Source organism: Pongo pygmaeus, chromosome 9 (genome assembly GCF_028885625.2).
Source record: "Pongo pygmaeus isolate AG05252 chromosome 9, NHGRI_mPonPyg2-v2.0_pri, whole genome shotgun sequence".
NCBI lineage: Eukaryota > Metazoa > Chordata > Mammalia > Primates > Hominidae > Pongo > Pongo pygmaeus.
Genome location: NC_072382.2, coordinates 120,635,263 through 120,657,866, shown reverse-complemented (window position 1 = coordinate 120,657,866; position 22,604 = coordinate 120,635,263). Strand labels below are relative to the sequence as shown.

General features: G+C 53.0%; 2 protein-coding genes across 9 annotated transcripts in view; one reads left to right on the top strand and one right to left on the bottom strand.

Moving 5' to 3' along the window:
- Positions 1–3,666, top strand: part of BCL9L (BCL9 like) — a 29,846-nt gene extending 26,180 nt beyond the window's left edge. For all 5 annotated transcript variants that reach the window (XM_063672185.1, XM_054438835.2, XM_054438836.2 and 2 more), the window contains one exon: positions 316–3,666. In XM_063672185.1, the coding sequence (XP_063528255.1) occupies positions 316–1,409 (1,094 nt within the window). In that variant the 3' untranslated portion in view covers positions 1,410–3,666. The remainder of the gene's footprint in view (positions 1–315) is intronic.
- On the bottom strand, positions 3,531–15,971 carry CXCR5 (C-X-C motif chemokine receptor 5). 4 transcript variants are annotated; one of them, XM_054438839.2, is made up of 3 exons: positions 15,788–15,971; positions 15,148–15,461; positions 3,531–6,207 (listed from the first exon to the last, which is right to left on the bottom strand). In XM_054438839.2, the coding sequence occupies exon 3, from the start codon at positions 6,121–6,123 to the stop codon at positions 5,140–5,142; it is 984 nt and encodes a 327-aa protein (XP_054294814.1). In that variant the 5' UTR covers positions 6,124–6,207; positions 15,148–15,461; positions 15,788–15,971; the 3' UTR covers positions 3,531–5,139. The 4 variants fall into 4 exon arrangements, with proteins under 4 accessions (XP_054294814.1, XP_063528256.1, XP_054294813.1 ...); XM_063672186.1 differs by having other exon boundaries at positions 15,148–15,971; XM_054438838.1 differs by lacking the exon at positions 15,148–15,461.
- Positions 15,972–22,604: the final 6,633 nt, after the last annotated feature.

Genomic DNA, 22,604 nt, shown 5'->3' with positions numbered 1-22,604 from the left:
CTGAAGGCCCTGGGCGTGGGGGTGGAGGCTCCGGGATGCTGTTCCCACTCACTGGAGTCATTAGTGAAACCCAGCCCAGAGCACTCAAGTGGTCTTTCCAACACCTGGTGGTGTGTCTGGCGAACTGGGCCAGAGCTTGGTCTCTTGGCTTCTAGCTTCAATGCCTCCAGTCCCTTCCCTCCCAGCCAGGGGAAGCCAGTGGTGAAAACTCCGACCCCTGGCACCACCTGGCTTGGGAGTGGGAAAGGCCTGAGCCCTGCACCCTCTGCGACCTGGGCGCACCGTGCCTGACTCCCTGTCTTCTATTCCCTACAGGGATCAGCAACAGCCAGCCCAGCCAGATGCACCTGAACTCAGCCGCTGCCCAGAGCCCTATGGGCATGAACCTGCCAGGCCAGCAGCCCCTGTCCCATGAGCCCCCGCCTGCCATGCTGCCCTCCCCCACCCCTCTGGGCTCCAACATTCCACTGCATCCCAACGCACAGGGGACAGGGGGGCCCCCTCAAAACTCCATGATGATGGCCCCAGGGGGCCCCGACTCCCTGAATGCCCCCTGTGGCCCGGTGCCCAGCTCCTCCCAGATGATACCCTTCCCCCCTCGACTGCAGCAGCCCCATGGTGCCATGGCCCCCACTGGGGGTGGGGGCGGGGGGTCTGGCCTGCAGCAGCACTACCCGTCAGGCATGCCCCTGCCTCCCGAGGACCTGCCCAACCAGCCGCCAGGCCCCATGCCTCCCCAGCAGCACCTGATGGGCAAAGCCATGGCTGGGCGCATGGGCGACGCATACCCACCAGGTGTGCTCCCTGGGGTGGCATCAGTGCTGAACGACCCCGAGCTGAGCGAGGTGATCCGGCCCACCCCAACGGGGATCCCCGAGTTCGACTTGTCGAGGATCATCCCCTCTGAGAAGCCGAGCAGCACCCTCCAGTACTTCCCCAAGAGCGAGAACCAGCCCCCCAAGGCTCAGCCCCCCAATCTGCATCTCATGAACCTGCAGAACATGATGGCGGACCAGACTCCCTCTCGGCCTCCCAACCTCCCAGGCCAGCAGGGCGTCCAGCGGGGGCTCAACATGTCCATGTGCCACCCCGGACAGATGTCCTTGCTGGGCAGGACAGGCGTGCCCCCACAGCAGGGGATGGTGCCCCATGGCCTGCACCAGGGGGTCATGTCCCCTCCACAAGGCCTCATGACCCAGCAGAATTTCATGCTGATGAAGCAGCGGGGCGTGGGGGGCGAGGTCTACAGCCAGCCGCCCCACATGCTCTCCCCGCAGGGCTCCCTCATGGGCCCCCCGCCCCAGCAGAACCTCATGGTGTCCCACCCCCTTCGGCAGCGCAGTGTGTCCCTGGACAGCCAGATGGGCTACCTCCCGGCACCAGGCGGCATGGCCAACCTGCCCTTCTAGAAGTCGCTGCCGGGTCTGGAGCCGGGGCAATGTTGCAAATACGATAACCTTAACAAAGTTCTTCCCCTCAATGTTGGAATGGCCTGGGTCGCGGGGTGGGGTGGAGGGGGTGGGAGGGGGCTTGTGTAGGGAGTGGCATTTGTGGAAACCAGATGTGCTGGCAGCTTAGGGGGAAGTGGCAGAGTGGGGTGGGGGATTTTGGATTGGGGTTGGTTCCATTTCGGCCACCAGGACTGCCCCTCCCCTACTCCTCCCAATTCCTATGGAGCCTCTCTATTTTACCTCTTTCCCTGCATCCCTGCACTCGCCACGCCCCCTTCAGCTATGCTTTTGGAGTCCTGGATGGGAATCTGGGGGGAGAGAGGAAGGACAGGTCAGGTCTCCCCCAGCCCCTTCTGCTGCTGTCTCCTCGTGTCCGCATTGCTGGAGCTCCACCTCCCTCTTGGTTTCTCTGCACCCACCCATTTTCCTTCTGTCTTTACCTGCTTCGTGTCCTTTCCCTGCTGATGTGGCTGACCCCTCTCCCGCCCCTCCCTGCAGGCGGCTGGCCAGGTGGGCAGGTGCCAGCCGGAGCTGTAAATAGAGCGCTGCGCTTTTGTGCTGGTTTGTGCGTGTGCTGTATTTCTGTGTTTTGATAGAAGTCACACAAAAAAAAAGGATAAAAGAAACCCTTCCCCCTTCTTCAAGTTATTGCTCCCTCCATTCCCCTGGACCCAGGGATGTGCAGCCCTACACGGCCACCCACTGTTTGCAGTGTCTCTGGGTCCCTAAGGGATACCATTCCTGTCCCCTCCCCAAATGGTAAGATGACGTAAATGACCCACTCCTAAACTGAGGTCAGACCACCTAGGCTTCCACCTGGTGAGCCCTAGCAGGGCTGAGACCCCCAGGGCGGCAGCCTGTCTGCTGCTGAGTGATTCAGGGAGAACATGTGTGCACGTGCATGTGTGTTTGCCCACACCGGTGACATGGGGCCCTGGCTTCCCACTTTGGATGCCCGGGCATCCGCTGCTGCTACATCTTAGCCAGAACTTGAAGTCTTTTGTCCCAGTTTGGGATGAAGGAAAGGAGGAAGAGGCGGTGGCTGTGTGGCCCGGAGCCCATGGAAGGGGTGGCATGGTGCCACTGGGGCCTGTGGCTGCAGTAGCCCTGGGCCAGGTAACCTCCAGGGCCCTGACTTTTCCAGAGGCTGCTGCCACCTACTTCTTATCAAAGAAGGGGGAGAACAGTTCGTCTGAGTCAGTGCACCTCCCCTCCAGTCTCCACCCCCTGAGGATGGAATCGGGGAAACAGCATCCTGCCGCCTCCTCTCTGCCTGCCCACTCACCGGCAAGGTTGTCCCTCTGCCCAGGGCTCAGGGCCATGTACCAGATCTGTCTGTGCCCACCCGGGCACAGCCACTGCCTCCCCTCGGCTCCCTGCTCCTCCCCAGGAGAGCTTCCTATCCGCCTTTGGTCAGAGCTGAAGCCATATACGACTGGGTGTTTGTCCCCTACTTTGGCCCCAGGAGTAAAAAACTTCTCCTTTTCTCACTTCCTTTCCTGCCTTGGGAGGTGGCAGGGCAGTTCCCTGGCTGAGGCCTTTTGCGCCCCACCTCCAGGACCAAGGGCCATTCTAGACAGGGTGTCTTCTACCAGGACCCGTCCCTAGCCTTCCTGGCCTGGAGGGCCTGGTCTCGCACTGGCAGCTGTAACACAAAGGGAACTCGCCCCACTTCTCCCAGCCTGGTGCTGTCCTCTCGGCCCACCATCGGCCAGGTCCAGCGCTTCCTCTGGGGCTGACAACAGGCCCCTGACTCACCCCGGTCACCTCCCAGGGGCCATGGCCAGGGCCTCTGTGTTTGGGGGGCCACTTGCCCTTCATCCTGCCAGGCGCTTTGCCCGCCCTGCCTCAGCCTGGGCCCTGTGCCCTTGAGCCCTCCACCCCTGGCCCAAGACCCCCCAAACTGTCTGACTCTGTGTTTCCTGCCCTGAGGAGAGAGGGGTCAGATCGCAGCAGGCCGAGTGCCCTCTCCTCCCACCCGTGCCACAGGCCAGCCTACTCTTCCCTCCATCCATGGCCATACCCCCAGCCATTTTGTACCATTATATAAATATATATATATAAATATAAATATATAAATACAATATGTGAAGACATCTTCTTGGTTTTTATTTTGAAACAATTTTTAGGCTTGTTCCGGGGGTCTCTGTGCTGCCTGTACTGTATTGACCTGTTTTATAGGTGCCTTTTTATTAAAAAGAAAATTCAAAATCCAGCCTCTTGCCTCTTTGCGTCTGCTTCAGACTCCCCCATCGATTACCCAGCTTGCGAGGAGATACTCAGAGAAAAAATGGGCGTCTTAGGGCTTCCTTGCTGTTCTGCCCTGAGGACACTCTCCCCTGAGCCACAGCTGTTATTTCCCCAGTGGGGCCTCCCAGGGAGCTTGGCTGCTTGGCTTGAGTGGGACAAGGGCAGGGTTCCCTGACTCCCCACCCAGTCAAAGGCTGGGGAGGTGGGAGGGAGCGCCCAGAACTGCCGGAGGGGCCTCCCACACCCAAGGTGAGCAAACAAGCACGGAGCAGCTTCCTGCGGTTCCATCTGAGTGACATCCTCACAGGGGCAGGGCACGGCTTCCTGGGGCCTGGGGACTTCCCTGCCTCAGTGTGTTTCTTACACTTCCCTGCCTAAGGTGATGCCACGGAGGGGATGGTTGAGAAGACTCCCACGGGCCCCTTCCAGTCCACCTTTCTCCGTTCCGACTCTGAGTTTCATCGGGTCTGTAGCTTATGGGAAGGGAGTGAGGAGGGGACAAAGCCAGCCTCCTTCCCCATCAATGCCCACAACCTCCCATCCCCTGGACCCAGCCACCCTAGGAGTTCTTCACCCCACCCCATCTCGCCTGGTGGAGGGGACCGCCGGGTTTGATTGATCCGTCTCCCTCCTCGGGGTTCTGGAAGAAAGCTCTTTTCTTTCCTCTGTCGGGTTTCTTTCTTGCTTCTTGGCCTTCACGCTTCCTCAGGTCACTGGCTGGCCTCCAAGGGCACCTAGAGTCGGCCCTGCCTGCAGACCACCCAGGATCCGGTGACATGGGGTGGACCCAGTGCTGTTTCGGTCAGAGCCAGGGGCAGCTACCTGAACTCAACCAGTCTGAGCTTCCTGCTTGGTCAAGATGACTGCAGGCTTGGGGGCCTGGCAGAATGTCTGTGTTTGTAGGGACTGAGTTGTCTGAAGGCCACACTCTGCTGCCAGCTGGCCTTTCCTCAGCCTTAACCTCCACTCATCCCCTGGTGTTCAGCTTCTGGCTCTGTTTGACAGGTGGGCAGGAGGATAGAGGGGAAGCTGTGGAGGTCAGCAGCCCCTAAGCTGATGGAGTGTGTTCTGGGAGGGGCAGGCACTCTCCATTGGCAAGGGCAGAAGTAGAAGTTGTTTCTTGAGCATTGGATGATTAGGATGGGAGGTGCGTGAGGTTCTCTCAGCCCAGGGGGGTGCGGATGGGTAGGGACAGCCTTCACTGTGCCTTTGAGCTGCTTTCCGCTCCCTGGGCTCCAGCCTAGCCCCAGGGCCGGCAGAAGAGCTGGCAGGGATGTTCTAGAAATGAGGATTGGTTCCTCTAGCTACCCCAGCTGAGGATACTCCTAGGGCACTCTTAGCCACGGTGAGCCCTTAGTATTCCAGCTCCTGTTGGAAGGAGCATCCAGCATCACTGCGTGCCCCAAGGAAAAGCAGCAATAAAGGGGGACACTGGGACCTAGAACGTGGTGAGAGAGGTGGCATTCTCTGACTCAGAGAGACTGCTCCTGCGCCAGCTAGGGAAGAGCTGGCACAGGGAGGCAGGGCCAGTACAGCCCAGCTTGGTCAGGAGCCGCGACAGGTCACTGCGGAACTTCACGCCGGCGAAAGTGTAGAGCATGGGGTTGAGGCAGCAGTGGGCCAGGCCCAGGAACTCACACATGGTAATGGCCACGGGGAGAGAGCCATTCAGCTTGCAGGTATTGTCCAAGGCCTTCAGCCTCGCCAGGGTGTCCAGGAAGATGACGATGTGGTAGGGTGACCAGCAGAGGAAGAAGATGCTTGTCACCAGGATGGCCACCCTGACTGCCTTCTGCCGCTGAGGGCGCCGCTGGGCCTGGCGCAACCTGTGCACTACCCCCACATAGCACCAGCCCATCACCAGCATGGGCAGCAGGAATCCCGCCACATGGTAGAGGAATCGGGAGGTGAACCAGGCATGCGTTTCGGCTTGGTTCTCTTGGGAGAAGGTGCAACGTGGCAGGGAGTTGTTGTGATGGCCTTGGCTGACTTTGGCGAAGAGAATCTCTGGCAAGGCAAACAGGAAGCCCACCAGCCAGATCGTCCCACAGGTGATGTGGATGGAGAGGAGGCGGCGGTGGCGGTAGGCATGGACAGCATGGACAATGGCCAGGTAGCGGTCCACCGCGATGCAGGCCAGGAGCAGGCTGCTGCAGTAGAAGTTGACTTTGTGCAGGGCAATCACAGTTTTGCAGAGGAAGGTCCCCAGGACCCAGCCCACAGAGCCCTCGGCCACAGCAAAGGGCAAGATGAAGACCAGCAGGAGGTCGGCCACGGCCAGGTGGAACAGGAAGGTCTCCGTGGAGCTGCGTGTCTGCCGGTGCCGCTCCAGGATCACCAGCACCAGGATGTTGCCGATCACGCCCAGGAGGAAGATGAGGCTGTAGGCCACGGGCACGAACACGGCCTTGAAGGAGGCCATGAGGGGCCCCTCTGTGGCAGGGCAGAGATGATTTTCCACCAGGGAGGTGTCGTTATAGTTGTCCAATCTGTCCAATTCCCAGAACTGCAAGGGCAAGGAGACGGGAGGGTGAGGACCTGAGAACCTGTCCTTCCTCTCTGAGAGGTACCCTAGCTCTCTTGGAGGTTTTTCCTACATAGGGCCCACTGACCAAATGTCAAGTTTCCAATTTCAATTTTGAACAAATCACTTTGTTTTTTCCAACTTCAGTTTTTCGCCTGTCAAAGGGACCGGATTCCTTAGAGTGGTGGCGCAGATGAAGGGAGGCGTGCGGGTGGCTGAGCTTTGTAAGTGCTGAAGGGCTGGACCCCGTAAGTCAGCTTGTGTTTTTGGGTCCTCATGTACGGAAGCCTGCAGCCTTGGGGGCTGGAGTCACAGGCTTCAATTTGGGGAATGGACCTGCTTGGTACAAGGACCCATCTGTTCCAGTTCTGAGCAGAACAGTCGGGCACTGCAACTTAGCATCGTGCTGGGGACTAGGGGCGGGCGGGTGCTGACGTGGCCTGCGGGCTCCCTCCTTATGGGTCTCCCTGTTCCTGACTGTCTCTGTTATCACTGAAATGGCAGTAATAGCCTCCCATCTGATTCAATATGCACAACCCGCTCAAGGTATGTAATATTATTCCTATTTCACAGATGTGTCTTGCTAAAGATCAGGTTTGTGTGAACCGACGTTTATCTACTTCCAAAGCCAATACCTCCCACTGAACAACCCTGCCTGGGCTTCCTTCTAGGGGCAGCAGATGCAGGCTCCCTGCTACTTCCCATCACTGGCAACCTCCCTGCAGCTAGGAGCACTCAGAAGCAGAAAGCCCAGAGGCAGAGAGAGGCAGGAGAAAGTGAGGGCAACACAGGGAGACTGGCAGGAGAGAAGGAGAGAGCCTGCTCCAAGTGCAGGGGGCGTGCCCGTGATGTGTCCGGAAGTTCCCTCCTCCCCATCCTCCTCTTCCTCTCCCCATCACCCCCCCTCCATCACCCCAGCACTCAGGTTGTTTACCCAGCTAACCACAAAGGAAGACATGTGCCTGTTTTCACACCTTTCACTCACAGCTGTCCCCTGCACCTGTTCCTCCTCACCTCCCAGCTCTGTTCTTCCCACCCTCCCTACCCAAGCCCCTCCCCAGGCAATTCAAAACCAATTATAACCAACCTATGTGTATTCAAAATGGCAATACTATAAATGATGAGCCCCGGGGAGGCAGAGGATGGTACTCTGTCCACCAGGCTCTGGGTGGCTTAATGGTGCCCCCATTTCAGGAGAGCAAGGCACCCCCACAAGGAGGGGATGGTCACACTGGGTGCCTCAGGGCTTTCTTGCCTCTCAGGAGCCACAGTTGTAGGTCACATACTCACTCCTAATGCCGAGCAGACCCATTCTCCAACCTGGGTCTTTCCTTCTGGCTCTGGGGGAATGGGGGTCTGTGAGAAGGAGGTGTGGGAGATACATCAGTGCAAGGGTAGAGCCATCTGCCAACCCTTCCCGCAGCATCCCTCTGCCATTGCCTCAGTCTAGTCTTCCTTCTCTTCACTCTAATGCTCAGGAGACCATCTCTCCATGGGTCCCATCCCCACCAGCTTCTCTAATCCTGTCCACCTCCTGCACAGAGGACAGGGTAAGTTTTCTAAAACACAAATCCCATCGCATCAGTGTTCTGCTTAAAGTCCTTTACTGGTTCCCCATCACCTATAAGCAGTGGTTTTCTTTTGTTTTTTGTCTTTATCTTATTTTTTCAATTTCACTTTTTTTTTTTTTTGAGGTAGAGTTTTGCTCTTGTTGCCCAGGCTGGAGTGCAGTGGCACGATCTCAGCTCACTGCAACCTCTGCCTCCTGGGTTCAAGCAATTCTCCTGCCTCAGCCTCCCGAGTAGTTGGGATTCCAGGCATCTGCCACCACACCCAGGTAATTTTTTTGTATTTTTAGTAGAAACAGGGTTTCACCATGTTGGCCAGGCTGGTCTCAAACTCCTGACCTCAAGTGATTCCCCTGCCTCGGCCTCCCAAAGTGGTGGGATTACAGGCATGAGCTATCATACCTGGCCTCAATTTCACATTTAATAGCAAAGTCAACTATAAGAAAAAATCATATTTGTGATAATGTTCATCAATAGAAGATTGATTGGAGTCTGGGCATGGTGGCTCAGGCCTGTAATCCCAGCACTTTGGGAAGACAAGGCAAGAGGATCACTTGAGCCAGGGAATTTGGGACTGCAGCGAACTATGATCATGCCGCTACGTTCCAGCCTGGGTAACAGACCAAGACCCAGTCTCAAAAAAAAAAAAAAAGAAAAAGATTGGAGTAAGCCAAACTTAGTGCCACTCACACATGGCTAAATTTCAGAACTGCTGGGCACAGTGGCTCCCAGCACTTTGGGAGGCTTAGGTGGGAGGATTGCTTGAAGCCAGGAGTTCAAGACCAGCCTGCACGACATAGCGAGACCGCATCTCTACAAAACCTTTTTTTAAAAAATAAAGTTTAGAACTCATTGCGGAACAGCCCATGCAGTAGGATTCCATGGAATTTCTCCCCCAAACACACACCTTTGTTTTTGTTTTTTGATAGATAGTGTCTTGCTATGTTGCCCAGGCTGGAGTGCAGTGGCTATTAATACGTGTGACCATAGCACACTACAGCCTTGACCTCCTGGGCCCAAGTGATCGTCCTCCTGCCCCAGCCTTCTGGGTAGCTAGGACTGCAGGTGTGTGACAACAATGCCCAGCTCCAAGGACTTTCTTTAGAGTACCCATGACTGTGTGTGTCACAGGGTTCCCCTGGAGTGGGGAGTGGTGTTGGGGCTCCAGGCTCCCCTCCTTGACTTTAAACTAGAGCTCTCCACTTTTGACTTGTGCAGTGCTTCACACATAAGCTTTCATTGAAGAAAATGGTTCTACTTTCATTTGAAAACCATGGACCTGTGGGATGAAGTCTAACCTCCCAACAGAGCCTTTATGTTCTTCCCAAATGTATATTCCTCTGACCTTTCAAACTTTGTCTTGTATTAATATATTATTGCTCTAGACCACCCCCCGGCTTTTCCCCAACACCCCAACGCATTCCTGTCTCCAAACCTCTGCTTGGTCTTTTCCTTCTGCCTAGCAGGTCTTTCTTTCCAAATTTTACTATCTAATTTCCACCCTTCCTCCAAAGCCGAATTCAATCCCATCTTCAGACATCCTTCCCGGCTCCCCTGTTGGAATTCGCTCTTCTCCTTATGGTGCGTGTGCATTTATTACAGCACCCAGGGTTGGGATGACCACTTTCTAACCAGATGGCAAGGTCTTAGAAGCAGGCCTTCTGTGTCCCCCTCCCAAGGCCATGTGTTTTACATAGGACAGATGTGTGCTGACCTGCTCTGAAAGCAGTTTCCCAGAGAAGGCCAGGAGCCCTTATAATCTGAGACTTAGGCAAGTGCCTCTGCAGGGAATCACTCCGTAATCTTCTGCATTCTGCCTTCTCCCAATAACCTTGACGGCCTTGATCCTAGATCCTATCTTGAGGGCTCTCTCTCTATTGGGAGCTATTTCCAATATCGTCATTGAGCACACCCACTTGACTAATACTGGAATTCAGCAGTCTTCACGCAGAGCCAAGCCGTTCAGACAGGGAGGAGATAAGCAGGGCCTGGGGCGGTCAGCAGGGCTGGACTCCACCTACCTTGGCTGTGCCTGGGTGAGGGCTTAGGTCCAGCCAGCCTATCTGACCCAGAAAGCCCTGGGTTTCTGGGCTTGTCCTCCACGCATTTCTTTCCCTTCAAAGGTTCCAGGCTGACTGAGTTATTGCTCATCTGAAGTCAATGCAGTGGGACATCTTCCTAGGGCTCCCATCTCCTGAGAACCAGATTTAGAGGGGGCTTGGGAGGGGCCTGTGTCTTCCTCCTTGCCAAGAGGTATTTGTCTGGCAGCGTTCAGAGAGGGTAAGATGGGAGGAAGCTGGTTTGAGGGGTGCTGGGAATTGACAGCACATCTCAGCAGGAGGTGTCAAACAGACGTTTTGGGGGTTCGGGAGTGGCACATGTTAAAGCCACTTCCCACACATAGGAGTTCTAGCTCCCCCAATCTCCGCCAAACTATGGAGAGAGGCAATAAAGCAAGGCTGGCTCTGGCCTCATGGGAAGTTGAGGAATCAGGAATCCTGAATACCGTGGGGCATGTGCTGCTGAAGGAAGCCCTCCAATCCCATGCCCAGAGGGAGCACAGGGCAGACCATTTGCGTGAGCGGTGTGCCCATTCTTTGACATGAAAAGCTGCAGAAACCCAAGGCCTTCATGCACACACACACTCTTGACAGCAACACGCACCTTGCATAGACACAGATGCCAAGATGGGCTACACCAGCATGTGGCCTAGACAGGCACCCAGCAGACAACAGCCTGGTCATAGGCCAGGGCTGCATGCCCCAAAGAAGGCAAGAAATACAATGACCAGAATGAGGCTGAGAGTGGAGCTAGAATCTAGTTAGAAATTGCTGTGAGCACTGGGGAGGAGCAGGGGCTGTAACAGTGTCCAGTATTGAGGGGCTTAGGGGGAGGTGGGGGGTGTAAGGAGATGCAAAGTGCTTGGCCTGTGGTAGGGTCCAAAATGTTACTCTTCTCCTTCCCTCCACTATAGGATGCAGGCTCCTCCCTGGATAATTAAGTCTCCAAGCCCCACCTGACTTCTCCAAATAATGAGGCTGCCCCACTGCCCAGCACTGGCCAGCATGGAGCTCAGCTCACATTTGCTAATGGGGATTCTGTGTCAGCAGGTGCACTGGGCAGGGGTGTCTAGCATGCCTCAGGGATCTATCCTGGGTCCCTCCTCTTCAGCACTCTCATCCCAGCTTTGGGGGCACTCTCAGGCAACACAGAGTTCTTTACAAGCTGGAACCATGGGTCCAACCCAACCAGATGAAATTGCATGGGGAAAAATATACAAGCCAGGACTCAGATTTAAAACATTACCCATCCAGGGATAAGTTAGGGAGGACCAGGTAACAACAGTTTGTGAGAAAGACTTGGGAGTTTGTCGCCTACAAGCTTAAGATGAATCATGGGAGGGACATGGCCAGCAGACGGGCCACAGTTACCTCCATCTAGGTGAACAGAGGCCTGTAAGTGGGCAGCTGACACCAGCCCAGTTTGGTTGGTCTGGACAAGGATGACCACTTTGTTGAGGGGCTTGGAAAACCCTGCCCATAGAGGAAATTTTCAGGTACTAGGGGTGTAGTGTCTGGGAAAGAGAAGACTTGAGTCCCCGAGGGCTGATGTCAAGGCTTGGAAAGAAGCTCCATGGGCAAGAGGGCGGCAATGGACTCTCACTGTGAGCTTCCAGGGGGCAGTCTAGAAGGACTGGGCAGAAGCTGAGGGGGTAGTGTTTCAGTCAAACGAGGGAGAACTTTCTAACAGGCAGAACTGTCCAGCAATGAGATGGTACCTTTAGGAAGGAGAGGAACATTTGAGCCCAAGTGTGTGGGAAGAGACTCCTGCCCTGGGAAGAAGGAGGCTGGACTCTGCCTTCAAATGCCCCTCGCTCCCACTCCCCGATTCTCTGTCTGTCCTGCCCTGCCTGGGGCTGAGCTGGTTCTCAGTGTGATCTCCGTCTAGCTCAGTAGCTGGAGACTTTGTTTTTCTAGTCCATTCTGCCGCCAGTGAATGCCCCAGCCTGACCTTGCTTCTCAGCCCCGAGGAGGGGGCAGGGCTGCCTGCATGCGTGGCTTACTCAGGCCGAACCCCAGGACTCCAAGGCTTGAGTCATGCTGGCCGCGGGAGGTGTCTGCACACAGACGCCAGTCATTGCTCTGGCCAGGGGGAGCACACAAGCTCCATATCCTTTTATGTCCCTGTGTGGATATTCCCAGCCGAGAGTCAGGAGCTGTGAGTGGGGCTGGCCAGGGTACCTGTCATTCCAGCCTTCAGTGGCTTAAGGGGTGCAGGGGTCTGGAGGAATGAGACTGGGCTGTTGGTGAGGGTGTAGGTCTGTACCCCTTACCCCGTCTTTCTTCAGGAGGCCCATAACCCCTAAAGACCATCTGAGACTCTGGCTTGCCATTTGTCACATCTCCCTTGCCACACCCACAGCCTTCAGGGATGAGTCTGTGAGACTCCTCTTCCATCTCTACCCACGGGTTTTGGCCATTAGAAGCAGGTACTGTGCTGGATGTGGTTTTAGGGGGAGAGTTTAAGCTACTCCAAGCCTCTGCAGCAAGTCTTTAGGCTTAAAGGGGCCCCACCTGGCACACCAGCATCTCTTTGCCCTTTGGATACAGTCACACAATCCAAGGTGCAGGCAGACAGGCCTCCCAGGTGTGTGTGGCAGCCTCTTGAAACCATCTCCTGGGTTGGAAATATTTTTCCCTACCACTCTTGAAAGAATGCTCATTCTTGTGTCCTGATTCTTAGGTCCACATACGCGGCCACTGTTTCTGCCGTTCTGCTAGAGGAGTGGGATCAGCTGCAGCCTGCATCCCTGGGGAAAGCAAGAGTTCCTGACGGAGACTCTGCAGTTTGTATGCCTGAACCCAGATTCACTTTGACCCTGACCCATCCTCAGCCTGGCTTTGGGGCTCTCCCTCATCTCTGACCCCTCCAACTACACCCCAGTTGGGCCTCCTCTGCTGGGGTTCCTCTGGGACTTTTGACCTGGTTGCGGGGGGCAGGTGGAGAATTTCCTTTTCCCCTAGATGAAGCCCAGAAACAGCCTGAGCTGGTTTTGGTTCCTCTTCTTCACACCTCCATGATGAAATGAGATGGTCCACGTGGACGGGCTGTGTCGCCTGTGATGCTCTGGTCACACTGAAGTCATGATGTGTGGTAATTGTCTATGGAGCGGGGTCATAGAAAGCCAGGCTCTGGGGCTTGGGCCAGCTTCACCCTGCGCTATAGCAGCTTCCCCTCCTGGCTGGTGTGCAGGGTGGGGCTGGAGGTATAGTTTATGACCAGCCTCTGTGGATGCCCCAGCCCAGGCCCTGGTTCTGTTGAAGGAGGCTCTCAGATCAAGGGTCTCATAGACAGGGTCTGCTCTAGGTCTGCCAGGATCTGCCTTTCCAGCAGGATGGATCCCTGGCATGCCCACCCCAGGACCTGGAATCTTGTTGTTCCTGGTTCTTAACCATCTAATTTTTTTTTTTATTTGGACCATTCATTCATGAAAATTAGCAGCCCCTCCCCACACCCCGGCCCTTGCCTTAAAGAAGTGGACATTTTAAGCAGCTCGAGTTGGTCTTTGAGTTCAAGAGGACAAATGGAATACAGAATGACCAACCTGGCTTATGGCCAGGAGCCTCCAGTTCCTTTTTTTTTTTTTTTTTCTGGCAAGTTTGTGTAACCAAAAGGCCCCAGTTCTTAGCTCAACATTAGAGTGTCAAACCCTGTGTTCAAGGAATGTGAACCAATACTTGGTATGGGCAAGGACAAGGAGGAGAATAGGAAGCAGAAGGAATAGAAGAACCCGGACTAACTCTAGAGGAAAACGGTGAGCTAAGACCTTTACTGCATCACAAATCAATAAATACCTATTGAGAAGCTGCTACATGCAAGATTCTCCTGCCTGTACCACTATGCCCGGGGTTTTTGTACTGTGACACTGAGGGACGGTCTGCCAAGCTGCTCACGGCTCTTCAGTGAGTGGGCAGAGGAGAGGGTCTGTGTTCTGAGGGGACATTGGCCCTGGAGACAGGGTATGTAGGAGATTCGTGAAGGGGGAACAAGGCACTGGTGGCTGGCTGAAGAGCTCCAGAGCCCAAATGGTCCTAGGACTCCTGGGCTCCTGGCTAGACTCTGAGTGAGGGATCCAGATATTGGAATGCCTGGCTGAGGATCACTCATTTGAGGTGTGACATGAAGCAAGTCACTGGGTCCGTTTCCCCCAGATGTAGGTTTTCTTGGGACATACCCTGCTGCCCCTGCCCCCTGCCACCACCTGTCTCTAGTAGGTCACTCAGTGAGGTGAGGCGTGCAGTTAGGGGAAACTCTTAAGGTTTCTCAGAAGCTGGGACCCGCCAGGTCTCCAGTCGGTTACTAAGATATCCAACTGGGTCAGGGCTCGTGGTCAGTTTGAAGCTGCAGGCAGAGGAAGACGCCCAATAAACTAATCAGGCGAGGCCAGCGGCCGTGACCGGGGGCCAGGGTGGGAGCACATTGCCCCTTTGGGGCCGTGGGTTTTTAGTCTGATTTGGGGTATTGCCTATACTCTGTGGTTAGACTCAGGGCAGCTTCATGGGCTTGCAACTGGGGCAGTCACATGGGGCCTGCACCCAGCAGGACCCCCCACGAGGTTTAGTGCTCTGCTGTTGCCTTCTTATTTATAATAATTTTTCAACAAGGGGCCCCATGTTTTCATTTTGCATTGGGTCCCACAAATTATGAAGCAGGTCCTGATTAGATGAATGGTCCGGCTCTGATTCCACCTGCGGTTTGGGTCTGAGGGGCCAGGCTTTGGGTAGTCAGCCCTTCTGCCCACTTTCTCCCTGTGTCCTACTTACACTTCCCAGCCCTGGGATCTTGGCAAGCAAGAGGCGGGCTTCTCCAAGCAAGTCTGGGAACATGGTTGGTGGAACTACAAAGTCCACTCCACAAAGTCCACTCCAGCCAGGGGAGCAGGAGGGAGTCAGACAATATCTCAGGGTAAGTTTGGGCCAGGAGAGTTGGTAGGAGCCAGGGTTTGGCTCCTTCATGATCTAACCCAGAGTGCAGCCCCGAAACAAGTCCTCTCCCCAGGGGGAGAAAAGACCGTGAAGAAGTTTCCAAGAAACCCTTACAACCAGCCTCTGCCGTCAGCTCACAAGGAACCCTGTGTTTCTCTGGTTGAGCTGCTCCACACACACACACATCTTTTGGGAGCCCAGTGACAACCAACTGCACCACTACGCTTCACTGGAGAGACTTGAGTGGTGGCAGCGTAGTGCTGGGGACCATTTTCTTAGCCCACCTAAGAAACCTTTCCAAGAATATCTTATCTCTAGAGATTCTACAACAGGTTCCAAGACATTTTTCAGATTAACAGTTTTCTCACCCTGCTCCCTGACTCCAGCCTGCTGGGATCCTCTTCCTTGCTACCATCTGGTCTCACATTTCCTCAGTTTAGCACATAATTGTTGTCTAATAGCTTCCAGTGAGTGATTTTTTTCTCTGGCCAGAGAAGAAGCTATTTGAGGGCAAAGACCAGGTCCTCAACTTCTCCACCCAACACAGAATGTAGTGCCCTGAAGATATAATCATATGGCGAGAGATGAACAGCTATGCATTCATTGACTGATTAGCAATGCCAGCCTCCTTACGGTAAGAAAACCTCCAAAGTACTTTCCTGTCTAGTTCCATATTCCGACCCTAAGAGAAAAGGAGAGAAAGAATGGAGAGATGAAGTATCCTGTTCCCAGTCACATAGCAACTCAGAGGAGGATACGGGGCCTGAACCCGTGTCTTCCAGCTTCCTCTAAAGGATGTCTACTAAGGACAGCAGCTCTCCTTATCTGCGTCTTCCACAGAACGGAAAATAAACTCTTAAAGGGCGGGAGCTCACTGACCTGTCTAGATTTTACAGATCCACAGTGGGAGAGGATTCCCACGCTGTCCCCTCTCCCTTGGACTCTGGCAAAGGATATTAGAATTCCAGACAGGGCCTCGGCGACAGGAAGCTACCCATGTCTACTCACCAGGTCCTCCAGGTTCTCGAGGTCCATTTCCAGCATTAGCGGGTAGTTCATGGCTGTGCCGGCTGTGAGTCACCAGACTGGTCACTGTCTGATGTTGAGAGGCTCCCCGCCAGGTGCCTCTAGAGAGGTGGCAGCCGTCAGCTGCAAATTTAAGCAAATGAGCTGCGCATCGTCTCCTGAGGCTGTAGGGCCGCGACCTGCCTCACAACTCATCACTTTTTTTTTTCCACTGGGTCTTTTCTGTTTTTTTGAAGAAAGAGGGAAAATCCCCCACAGCATCAGTGCTAGTCAAGCATTTCAGCTTCTTTCCTGGCAACAATTGTCTCAACTGGGGCCTATGACTAGTTTAAAGGCTGCCCTCACTTCTCCTCCCTATACCCCCAATAAGGGGCTTGTAATGAAACCGCCACACAAAGTCAGCAGGATAATGAGGGAAACTCCTAATCAACAGAGAACAGGAGAAGAGCTCTCCCAGCAACCTCTCCTCCAAGCCACCTCCAAACCTTAATTTTCCTCACCACTAGGGTGATCAACCATTCCAGTCTGCCCAGGACTGAAAAGTCCCTTGACTTGGGAAACCCCTAAGTCCTGGCAAATTAGGGCACTTGGTCACACTACTTGCCACCATCCTTTTGCCCAACAGGGGCAAAACCCCTTCCCTTCTCAGCCCAAGTTCAGAAAAGATAAGTTAGAATTTTTCAAAGGGAACAACAGTAAAACAATACTGGAAGACAAAAATGAAATCAACTTTGGAAGGCCAAGGCAGGAGGATCGCTTGAGGCCAGGAGCTGGATACCAGCCTGGGCAACATAGCAAGACCCCATCTCTAAAAGGAAAAAAAAAAGTGAAATCACCAAGAAAAGCACATAGTTACACAGTCATTTTCTGACTGAAAAACAATGATGTTCTACCTATAAATTAACTTGGTTTGCTCATAAATTATTAACCTCATAGACTACCAAGCTAGAGAGGACTTCAGAGATCATCCAGTCTAACCCTCAATTTTTATTCAGGAGATCCGTGAGGCGGAGAGGGAGAGCAACTTACCCAAGATCCCACAGCTAACCAGTGGCAGAGCTGGGACTTGAACTCAGGTCTTTTGACTCCACCTTTAGTGTTTTCTCTACTCCAGGCTGCCACTCTTGCAGGCACTCATAACCTCTGTCCTTTCCCTCAACTCTGTCCTGTCTGAGGGCCGCTTCCTTTAAGAAGCCGTTTTGTAGATGTTGATCAATTTCCCTTCCAAGTCTCATTTTGTGGCTTTTTCTTCCAGAAGTGGGCATTTCCTCTCTTGATCCACAATGATGTGAAAAAGATGACTGCACGCACAGAGGCACCCACACATGGTGGCTGCTTCTTGGCCCCACCCCCACCCTTGTTATCACGCTCCCTTTCAGCCAAATCGCCCTTTGCTGGGATTCTACTACCCATTCCAGCGCCCTCCTTCACCCTCTCCTCCACATTCACCTTCCCTCTTTCCCCTCTTCACATCTTGCTTACTGAAGATGCTTACCCCACTGCATCCCCAACAGATGCATCATTCTTTTTTTTTTTTTTTTTTTTGAGACAGAGTTTTGCTCTTCTTGCCCAGGCTGGAGTGCAATGGCATGATCTTGGCTCACCACAACGTCCACCTTCCAGGTTCAAGCGATTCTCCTGCCTCAGCCTCCCGAGCATCTGGGATTACAGGCATGCACCACCACGCCCGGCTAATTTTGTATTTTTATTTATTTATTTATTTTGAGACAGAATTTTGCTCTTGTTGCCCAGGCTGGATGGAGTGCAATGGCGAGATCTCAGCTCACCGCAACCTCTACCTCCCGGGTTCAAGCAATTCTCCTGCTTCAGCCTCCCGAGTAGCTGGGATTACAGGCATGCGCTACCACGCCTGGCTAATTTTGTACTTTTAGTAGAAACGGGGTTTCTCCATGTTGGTCAGGCTGGTCTTGAATTCCCGACCTAAGGTGATCCGCCCGCCTCGGCCTCCCAAAGTGCTAGGATTCCAGGTGTGAACCACCGTGCCTGGCCAACAGATGCATCATTCTTAAGATTAAACAGCCTGAGGAGTTTCCAGCCTCTGTTGGTGGTATTGGGGTTGTTTCCTCGCTCTTCTCCATTCACTGCCTTTAGAAGCTGCTTTCAAAGAAGAAGGCTTTCAGGACAAGGCATCACACTTCTTCTCCAGCACTTCCAGTCCTGAAACCTCCAGGAGGAAGCTGCCCCAAGGTTTCCTGTGTCCCAAGCTTGCTGGGAACTCCTCATCCTTCCATTCACCCTATTCTCAATATCCCTGCCCCTCCAATCCCTTAGCATACTTGACTTAGCCTTGGCCACCCTGGCTAGGGACATCGATCAGGAAGGGGTACAGTGTATAGAATCACAGAGGAATTGAAAGGAACTTTGGAAGATAAACCAGACTATCCTCAACCACACCCCCACCCCCAGCAAATGCAAGATTCTTGTCACTGCATCCTTATCAGATGATCACCCAGAATCAATGAATACAAACATCAATGAAGGTGAGACATTTGCTCCTTTCCATAGATCATGTTTCAGTGGAGGATGGTTTCATGATTAGAAACTTATTCCTTATGATGAGTCAAAATATGTCTTCCTGTAACTCCTCTCCAGAGGTCCTGGCTGTGCCTTCTGTCTGGACTGTCTGACTCCTCTTCCAATAAGCATCCTCTGAAGACAGCCAGCACATCCTGAGAGTCTTGTCTCCCAAACACAATTCCACAGTGTCTTCAGTTGTTATTCGAAGACTTGGTTTCTGGGTCCTTTGACGCCCTGTTTTTTGACCTCTGGGTGATTTCTGGTTAATGGTCTAGATATTATCTGACTAGGAAAAAAATATAGGACGATATGCATTTCCTTGTTCAAGACTCTATACTTGGCAGGGTGTGGTAGCTCGTGCCTGTAATCCCAGCACTTTGGGAGGTCAGGATGGGAGAATCCTTTGAGCCCAGGAGTTTGAGACTAGCCTGGGCAACATGGTGAAACCCTGTCTCTACAAAAAATTCAAAAATTAGCTGGGCATGGTGGCACACACCTGTAGTCCCAGCTACTCAGGAGACTGAGATAGGCGGATCGCTTGAGCCCAGGACGTTGAGGCTGCAATGAGCCGTGATCACACCACTGCCCTCTAGCCTTGGTGACACTCTCAAAAAAAAAAAAAAAAGATTCCATACTTCTATAACTATGTAACTACAATACAATTGGACTTTCCTGCAGGGTCCTACTCCTCTTAATAGCATGCCTAAGGGATTTCATTTTGAAGGTTCTGGGCCATTGTTGCAAATTTTAAAGGGAAATTTTTCTGATCCCAATTCTGTCATCTGGTGATGTGATAACAACATAGATAAGTTATCCTTGGGTCTGTCCAAGTCCTGATGGCGAATATTGACAGGATGAAGCCAAAACCAGAACCCTGCTTCATGCCATTAGAGACTTACTATACCCAAAGTTCAGGAAAGACTTCATGGAAGTCTTCGCCACTGGAGGCTTGGAGAGTGAAGGCTTGGTGTTCCTGGAGAGGGGGACAGGGTGGACAGTGTGGGACATGATGAGAACGGCTTGGAAAAAATGTGTAGAAAGAATTACCTGGCCGGGCATGGTGGCTCACGCCTGTAATCCCAGCACTTTGGGAGGCTGAGGTGGGTGGATCACGAGGTCAGGAGATCGAGACCATCCTGGCTAACATGGTGAAACCCCGTCTCTACTAAATATACAGAAAATTAGCCAGGCGTGGTGGTGGGCGCCTGTAGTCCCAGCTACTTGGGAGGCTGAGGCAGGAGAATGGAGTGAACCCGGGAGGCGGAGTTTGCAGTGAGCAGAGATGGCGCCACCGCACTCCAGCGCGGGTGACAGAATTACCTGGGGCTGGGTGTGGTGGCTCATGCCTGTAATCCCGGCACTTTGGGAGGCCGAGGTGGGCAGATCACGAGGTCAAGGGATTGAGACCATCCTGGCCAACATGGTGAAACCCCGTCTCTACTAAAAATACAAAAAGTAGCCAGGTATGGTGGTGGGCACCTGTAGTCCCAGCTACTCAGGAGGCTGAGGCAGAAGAATCACTTGAACCTGGGAGGTGGAGGTTGTAGTGAGCCGAGATGGCACCACTGCACTCCAGCCTGGCGACAGAGTGAGACTCCGTCTCAAAAAAAAAAAAAAAAAGAAAGAAAGAATTACCTTGTGCCTGGCACATCATGGGCCCTCTGGGCCCTGTGTGTATTGTGGTGTGGCCACTGCAATGATGATGATGAGATAGGTCGGGGGAGGAGCAAGGAGGTGATTGGAGCATGTACTGGACAAGGTAGGAGCTGCTCTTATGGCCTTCTCTTCTCCTACCCTTTCCACAGTTCTCTATATTTTCCACATGTGCTGTAGGCCTAGAAGAAGAGTTTTGGGGGAGGCATAAGACGGTTTCTCAGGTGCCGTAGCAGCAGGCTCTGGCCAGTAGTTTCAGCTATGATGGTTTGGGCAGCAGAGAGGTAGCCTACCAGCTTCTCTATAGCTGACCCAGGCGTCACACATTAGACACATCTGTGACTGTCACCTGAAGTCTTTGGCTTTTTGGGCCTATTCAGAGATCCCATGCTTCTCTCCAGATGGTGAACACACTACAGCTTCCCAGGGTCTACTTGTGTTAGCCACTGACCTTTGATAGTCAACTCAGTTTGCCCCCAGTGGTAAATACCTTCTGACCTTGAGGTTTTTTCTTTTTCTTTTTCTTTTTCTTTTTTTTTTGAGACAGAATCTCACTTCGTCACCCAGGCTGGAGTGCAGTGGTACGATCATGGCTCACTGCAGCCTCGACCTCCTGAGCTCAAGCCATCTTCCTGCCTCAGCTTCCTGAGTTGCTGGGGCTACAGGCACGTGCCACCTCACCTGGCTAATTTTGTTTTTTGTCAAGACAGAGTTTCACCATGTTGCCCAGGCTGGTCTTGAACTCCTAGGCTCAACCGATCCGCCTGCCTCAGACTCCCAAAGTGCTGGGATTACAGGTGTGAGCCACCATGCCCAGCAACCATGAGTTCTAATATTGCTTTGAGAAGGCTCAGAGAGTTACTGCCTCTACTAGAAACCATGATCTTACAATCTTCACACACATAAAGTCAGACTAGCTCCCTAGAATAAAGAGGGCAATGCTTAAGCTGTGATCCATTGCCTTTGAAGAGGAGATGTCAGAGGTTCCATCTGTGTGTGACAATCAGATGGGAGAGGACCCTTCTAGGTCAGGCAGCCCAGGTTTTATTTCAGTGTGCAACTTGTTTATATTTCACCTATGCAGGATCCCAATCCCCACCCCATAGGCAGTCTAATTGAGGCTAAATTGTTTTCTAGCCTTCTCCTCAAAATGACCACTGGAGGCTGAACATGGTAGCTCACCTCTGTAATCCCAGCATTTTGGGAGATCAAGGTGGGAGGATCACTTGAGCCCAGGAGTTCAAGACCAGCCTGGGCAACATAGGATACCCCATCTCTACAAAAAATAAAAATATTAGCTGGTGGTGCACACTAGTTCTTCTAGCTACTCAGGAGGTTGAGGTGAGACGATTGCTTGGGCCTGGGAGGTCGAAGTTGCAGAGAGCTGAGATTGCACCACTGCACTCCAGGCTGGATGACAAAGCAAGATCCTATCTCAGAAAAAAAAAAAAAAAAAAAAGATAAAAAGACTACTGATGCATCCGCCAAGACTGGGTTTGTGTCCGGTTTAGGCAAGGGTGGCTGCTTACATCAGCTCAGGTGTATTTTTCTCAGTAATTATATTTTACAGTCCATGGATTACATTAAATTTCTATTTGTTCCAGAGATTAGATACAATCACTTGTCTTGGAGTTCATTTTCCATATTCCACAGAAAAAGTAAGCTGTTCCACACAGTTTTGGAGTGCTGCTACAGGGAACGGGCTGGGGTTTCCCCTTCTATTAACCTGGGACTCTCTCCCTCTCTGACACGGCCAGAGACTTTGTTCTCTTCTTTCTCTGGGTCTTTCCCAACAGCTGAGAACAGAGCTCCCAGGCCCCCACCTCATCAGCCTCAGGAAGAGTAGGGTACACCTCTCAGCACTGAAGGAAACTCGCCATAGACTTGCATAGCAGTCACCGGTCTACACAGTCCCATGAAAGTTTAAATTTAATGTTACTTAATCTTTATATTTCACTTAATCTTCACATTTAATTATATGTAGCCCTTGAAGTGGCTTGTGCAGGAGGGATTGGCATCACTCCTGGCCGTATTTTGGGGGGATAAGGAAACAGAGTCTCATTTTCTTGCTCATGATTGCAGGGAGGGTTCGTTGCAGAGTCAGAGCCTGAAGTCAGCCCTGTAGGCACCAAATCCGGGGCTCCCTCCACAAGACCACACGGCCCTTCTCTCAGAGGCACCATTTTGCAAAGGACAGGCACTTACCTGGCTGGCTAAGGGGAAAACTATGGCTAAATCCTGCACGAGCTCCTCATCAGGTACTTTCTATGTGCCATGAACTATGATAGGTTTTTCGCACATCATTTCTTTTCATCCCCTGAACAGTCTTTGAGTGTTGGGTTTTTTGTTTTGTTTTTGAGACGGAGTCTCGCTCTGTCGCCAGGCTGGAATGTGGTGGCGCCATCTCGGCTCACTGCAATCTCCGACTCCCTGGTTCAAGCAATTCTCCTGCCTCAGCCTCCTGAGTAGCTGGGATTATAGGCACGTGCTGCCACGCCCAGCTAACTTTTTGTATTTTTAGTAGAGATGGGGTTTCACCATATTGGCCAGGATGGTCTTGATCTCCTGACCTCGTGATCCACTTGCCTTGGCCTCCCAAAGTGCTGGG

Excerpts from the sequence above, each read along its gene's own strand:
- CXCR5 (XM_054438838.1), bottom strand. The coding sequence starts at position 15,838 with ATGAACTACCCGCTAATGCTGGAAATGGACCTCGAGAACCTGGAGGAC. Across the intron at positions 6,208-15,787 it reads TCGAGAACCTGGAGGACCTG|TTCTGGGAATTGGACAGATT; the intron begins GTGAGTAGACAT and ends TTGCCCTTGCAG.